Source organism: Conger conger, chromosome 7 (assembly GCF_963514075.1).
Source record: "Conger conger chromosome 7, fConCon1.1, whole genome shotgun sequence".
NCBI lineage: Eukaryota > Metazoa > Chordata > Actinopteri > Anguilliformes > Congridae > Conger > Conger conger.
Genome location: NC_083766.1, coordinates 33,933,724 through 33,939,723, shown reverse-complemented (window position 1 = coordinate 33,939,723; position 6,000 = coordinate 33,933,724). Strand labels below are relative to the sequence as shown.

General features: G+C 43.1%; 1 protein-coding gene across 2 annotated transcripts in view; it reads left to right on the top strand.

The window, feature by feature from the left end:
• Positions 1–344: 344 nt before the first annotated feature.
• The window catches only part of alcama (activated leukocyte cell adhesion molecule a), a 67,507-nt gene continuing 61,851 nt past the window's right edge, over positions 345–6,000 (top strand). For both annotated transcript variants that reach the window (XM_061250167.1, XM_061250166.1), the window contains exon 1: positions 345–612. In XM_061250167.1, coding sequence (XP_061106151.1) covers positions 555–612 — 58 coding nt within the window. In that variant the 5' untranslated portion in view covers positions 345–554. The remainder of the gene's footprint in view (positions 613–6,000) is intronic.

Here is a 6,000-nt window from a genome sequence, read left to right as displayed (position 1 = left end):
ATGATGTGTATACGTGTGAATACACGCAAATACGCGTAATCGGTCTGAAACCCTAAATGCAGTCAAGTGTGCGATAATATCAATTTACCAAAAAAACGCGCCACAGTTTAACTGTAACCTCAGTATTGCATTTCAAATCCACAATGGGTAGCTGCGCGCACAATAGCACAACTCGGTAAATTTTAAAAATATACACGTGGAGGTTGGCTTAATGTGAAAGAAAAGAAAACGGGTAGCCTATTCAGGAATGCCCCTCAAGGTCTTTTTTGTTACGGGCGGGGGGATATCAGTGAGGGTGGGGCGAAAAGGGAGGAGTTGGCGCACAAACCCTCCGGCAAGCTCAGCGTTGCTAGCCACTGTACCTGCTCGACTATACTTAGTCTCAGTAACTGAACTATCTGGGATCGCACTGCTATCTCCTATAAACCCACAAAATAAAAGGAAAATACATATAAATCTCTAAACATTGTGTCCCTTCGGAGGAAATCAACTCCACGAGTTATTTTATTGCAGGTAATTCAGAAATAGGATCAAAGAACCTTGATTTTCGAAGGATGCATTCGGCAGCCTACTACGTTGGTGCCATCATCATATCTGCGATGTTCCTTCAAGGTAAATGATTACTGTTTTTCTTTAAATGTAAACGTTATATTGTATCGTAACACGAATTCAACAAATCACGCTAAGTGTGAGAAAAAAACCGTGGACCACGGAACATCTTAAAATGACCTCCTAATTGTCTTAGCCTATTTGTATCGCTGAACAGCAATATCGACAATGGCTTTTAAATATACATATATCTTTGTACGTGGAGATAGCCTAGATCACCATGTTTTGATAATAAATGCTCAATCTGTTGTTTGAAGCAGCAACAAGTTTCGACTAGTAGCTACAGCCTCATAAATTGAGACAGACGGTTAAGACGGCTAGCCTCCACAAAGTTTCCTGGAACTGTATCTTGCGAGACTTCACGTGCACGTTTGTGCTGAGTAACTGCCGAACATGATTCACTTGCTAGGTATTTGGGTATTTGAATTAGGAATGAAAACAGGCTATCACAAGTCGCTGTTCCTTCCTGGCGTAGTCTACACACCTTTCGTTAAGTGAGGGGTGAGCATACATGTTACCCACAGTATTGAATCACTGTAACCCCAGCTTCCTTTCAATATTAGAAAATCACCAATCCAACAAATAACTGCGTACATTTGTGTAATGGTCAAGGGCGAAATTTCTGGCATGTTTCCCGTCGCGACTAGACTTTTGGTAAATTTTTGGTAAATATACAAATACCGCTAATTTTCGAAAGTGAGAGAGAGAAGTCAAGTCGTTTATGCAACACTAGCCTTTCTAATGTACATGTGTTATTACAACGCGAGCAGTAGAGTACTGTGTTAGTATTGGTTATGTGGTAGCCTACTCTTGAACTATACAGTGCATAAAATATATTTTGTGTGCTTATACCACACAAGGGAAATTCAGGCAGGACTCGACTCGTGTGCGCTGACTGAACACGCGCGCGCATTATGGATTCAAGTAACCCCATTGGTAATTGATTCAACCCAAGCATGTGGGGACCTATATATATACATATAGATGTTTCCCTCCATACGAAATATTAACAGCCAGCGACTGCATACGGTCCCAAAGTAAATTATGGAATAAAACAACCTGACGCTGCCTGTTGGCTAGATAAGAATCATGCATGAGGCTCAGTTACGGTGGGTAGACTTGCTTTTAGTTCGTTTCCACCCCTTTCTGGTGGAGTGGGGTTGAGAGTATTTAATGGCGTTGTGGCAGTAAGGTTTGATACTGTCTTATTTTCAAATTTTGGCATGTAACCCCCGAACACTAATCCTGAGTGTCAGTACAGGGGTGGATAGAAATAATATGACTGCCTGCTTACTCACATTGTGGTAAAAAGGATTATGATATACCCATGTTTTTTTTGTTAGTTTTTTTCAAAAGAAAGGCATCCATGTCTGTTACCCACAAGATGTGTCATTTCAGTCCCTGGAATAAACTGCAGTTGGTCTCTGAGAGTACAGAGGCAGGAGGAGTTGGGTGTTGTTCAATTTGGACACATACAAGCTTTCATCAACTGATCCTATTGTGGTCATTGAGGTAGCTGACCCTTGAGAGTGGGCAGAAGTTGCTTGTGCTTTTTAGTTTCATTTGAGCAAATCCTCTAATCCTTTCACACCTCAACAATTAAGTGCTATTATGTCAGCTTTGTCATATTCCTGCTGAGAAAAAAGCAGTTTGCCCCTGTGAGCATGGAAACGTGTAGGGTTTCGACCACTGACACTTCCTACACTGCTGCTATTTACTGCTGGAGATGAATGAGCATTTAGTCACCGTTCACAGCATCCTTAGGTTTCCGAACGGATGGTGGTGACAAAAAAGAAATGGAAATTGTTGCAATGCTTTGTTATGCCTGCTGCTACGTGCGTACTGTCTTATCTCATTTCGTGTTTTTGGTTCTGGAACAAATGAACAAATAAAAAGCAACACATCAATTTAGATAGCAACATCAGGCAGGCTCTCTTTTCAGAGACCTGCGTCTGGTTTGGAATAAAGGCACGGAGGGCGGGAGGGGGGAAAAATGAGATGGTGGTGATAGTGATTTCCTGACGGGGAGCTATTGTCAGGGTATATTATCCCAGGGGGTGGGGGGTGGGGGGTGCAATGAATGGGGAGTGGTAGGCAGATTTGAACTTGGGAGCTGAATAGCCGCTAGAAAAAAAACAGGAGTGTCACCCCTCTACAGGATATAACAAATAAAAGAGATAGTATCACCGGGTGGAAAAATATATGCTTCCTTAGATACAATGGAACACAAATCGCACAGACATAGAAATTGAACAGTTCTGTTTTGCGGTGGTAGTCTGAACCATTTAATGCATCCCTAAGGGCAGCCAGTGGTGTTTTACTGCTTTTAATGCTTGGGTGACACAGACATGTTGCATCCTTTTAATAATTCTCTGGAAAATAGAGATATGTATAAGCCAATTTGTCTCTTGTGTGTGTGTGTGTGTGTGGGGGGGGCTTTGTTGCTGTGACTGTGTTGTTTAACTCTGAGTAAATGTCCTGAAATTATAGCAGAGTTTGTCTGCTATCCAGACGTCGTGGTAACAGCTTTTCTTTGCCTTGGGTCTAAAAAGTGCTGGTTATGTAATTCATCTGATTTGCCTGGACCTGTAAAACTTCACGACTATAAAAATGGTATAAGGAACATTGAGTGAGATGGGGTGGGGGGTTTTTTAAGCACCTGGACTGAGCATGTGAAAGGAAAGGGGCTTATCCAATGCTCTCTGCACCTTTCTTCACACAAGTTACCTTCCTCCTATAATAGCAGTCTTTCAGGTCACTGACTGAAACAGACATTGGCCTCCCCTGTATGCTAAGGCTAGCTTATTTCTTCTACCAGCGAAGTAGGAGGTAGTGTTCTCTACACCATCCTGCAAGAGTCTGAGGTTCAGCATTCAGTTAATTTTCTCAAGTAAGGATGAAAGACACCTTCTCCTCCCTACCCACTGCCAAAAGAGCTTAGACTTCTGCGTATCACATCTCTGAACCACATTCTGAACAGCACAATATAGCGTAAATGCCATGACAAATTTGTAGGGCCTCTTTCAGTACATTTCCAGAATAGGCTTGCAGGACTGCACCCTCGCTCTCCCGTTTTCAACAGCTCTGCACATGAAAGGGTGGTCTTTTTTTCCAAAGAGTTGATACAATAGAGCCAAAAAGATTCCACAGTGTAGAACGACCATAACTACCTCAAACTGCCAGCCGCATCTCATTTGGCTCACAGGATTAGACTCTTATTTCTAAATTCATTTGGATATATGAAACAGTTTTTTTGCATATAAAAAAAAAACATGAAGAACATTTCTTTATTTTCTTTGAGCGTTGCAGTGCATCAGTTATGAATGAGGCGGTGAATCATGGCATGTGTAGGTGTGGGCTTGCCACATAAAAGACCCCTTCACTGTTGTTCTCTTTTTTGTTTTGTTTTAGTGATGTCACTATTAATAACATCAGTCGACTGACTGCCAAAAAAGTTAGACTTCACCAAGTGCCACCTGAAACATTTCTTTGTGTGTGTGTGTGTGTGTGTGTGTGTGTGTACAGAGAGGGAGAAAGGAATCTGTGTTTAATGTGCAGGAAAATTAAAAATTCTACTAAAGCAACTGTGCCAAAAACAGATTCCTTGGGGATGAACCACAGCTGATATCAAAACGTTGCTCGTAGCTGGAATGTTTCGTGGCTGCCACGCCAGTGAATTTGATTCATGGTGTGAAGAGGGAATACTGATTTATCATCCTACAGGGACATAAATGAACTGTGTCAGCTTCCTGTCAATTTCAATTAAAGCTAAAATTTCTGCGGTGTTTGTTGAGGAAAAAATGGCTTTGGAATTTGAATTAGCATATTCAATTAACTGTATTTATCAGCAGACTTTCTAAGAGTCTCCGCCGGTGCAGAGCCGTCCCATTTCCTCAGATCTTTGAATCGTACTCCAGCTGACAGATTTGGGGCCCTGGGAGGAGCAGTAGGTGTCCCAAAGCCGCACGCTAATGCGAGCATTTGTGTAATGGGCTGGATATAACTCAATCAACGGAAAGCCAACAGATTATGAAAGGGACGTGATGATTTGGCAAGCCGACTGACCGTTTAATTAGTCATTAGGATTTCTCTGTCATGGCCGATCCAGCACTTTCTCTTTCGCCTAAGCAACCCCCTCTCAAGATCCAGCTTGGATTGAGAGGGGGGGCATGAGAGGCTTTTACATAAAATTGTCACCAGTCATGTGATGTACGAGGCATCTGGTCTTTCCTTCATACTCCTCTGGTACCCCACCCCCGTCCCATAACCTCAGTGTCTCACCCCTCTGTACTGCTCATCTCTTCATCTGTTAATGGACTAATCTTCGCTCTGTTGAAGAGGGACCACATTTCTGAATTTCTCAAATGACTTCTGGGAAATGTGCCCCTGGAAAGAAAATATATCATATTGTCCATGCTACTCTCCTCCATAACCTCCCCTGTTTCTCGAGATAATGATAATGAAAAGCGAGATCAAAGATGACGTTGTATTTTGTAGTGAAATGTAACATGATTGAGATCTAGGTGTCACTGTGTATGTCGTGCACATTATTTTCTGTTGACTGTTCTTTCTAAGAGACTGTGTTCTGCTTGATCACGTGTACACAGTATACAAATTGGCATCTGGCCATTTTCTTTGTTCCGTGTTTTATTCTTGGACACACGGACGGTCTGGTTTCAGTATCAACTGAAATGAAAATGGCGGAATTTGAGTCCGTGGTCAAACGGGGCTGACCGCAGAGCAGACAGACAAGTGCGGCGGAGTGTCAGAGAGGCCGCCCACCTCACCCCGAGCCCCACACCTCCTTGCTGCCCGTGTGACGGTGCTGTGGGCTGCCTCACCGTAACAAGGCATGAAGTTCATGAAAGTGCTTCTTAATTCCTGCCATCGCCCGGATCCCGCTGGGAGAGCTCTGATTTCGATTGGATTGTGAGAACCCTTGGGGCCGGCTGTCAGAGCGCACTTAAAGAAAATCAATAGCCATCAAAAAAATCTTAACTAACTATAAACTCTCACCCTTCCGGCTGTCGCGGGCAAACCGATCTCCTGCTAGTGAGGAAACGTAAGAGGAGCCCAGGCTGGGGTCAAGCCCAGCTGAGGTTTTACTGTTATTTTTTTGGTGATATCAGGAATTCAGAGGTTGGTAAGGTACTTCAAATGCACATAATCATTGTTATTAAAATGTCCGTGCGGTATATATTCAGCTCTGGCCTATTCACAAGGGGACTTTGAATTGAAAGCCTTCCCCATTGTCGAGGCCTACGTGTGCTTAAACGGGCTGTTTCAGCTGTCTTTACAGCACTACAGGCCTGTTAATATAAATGTATTGATGTGGAGGCCAGCACCAGGGTCGGAGGATTAGCATTGATCGCCAAAGCACCCATTACCTGC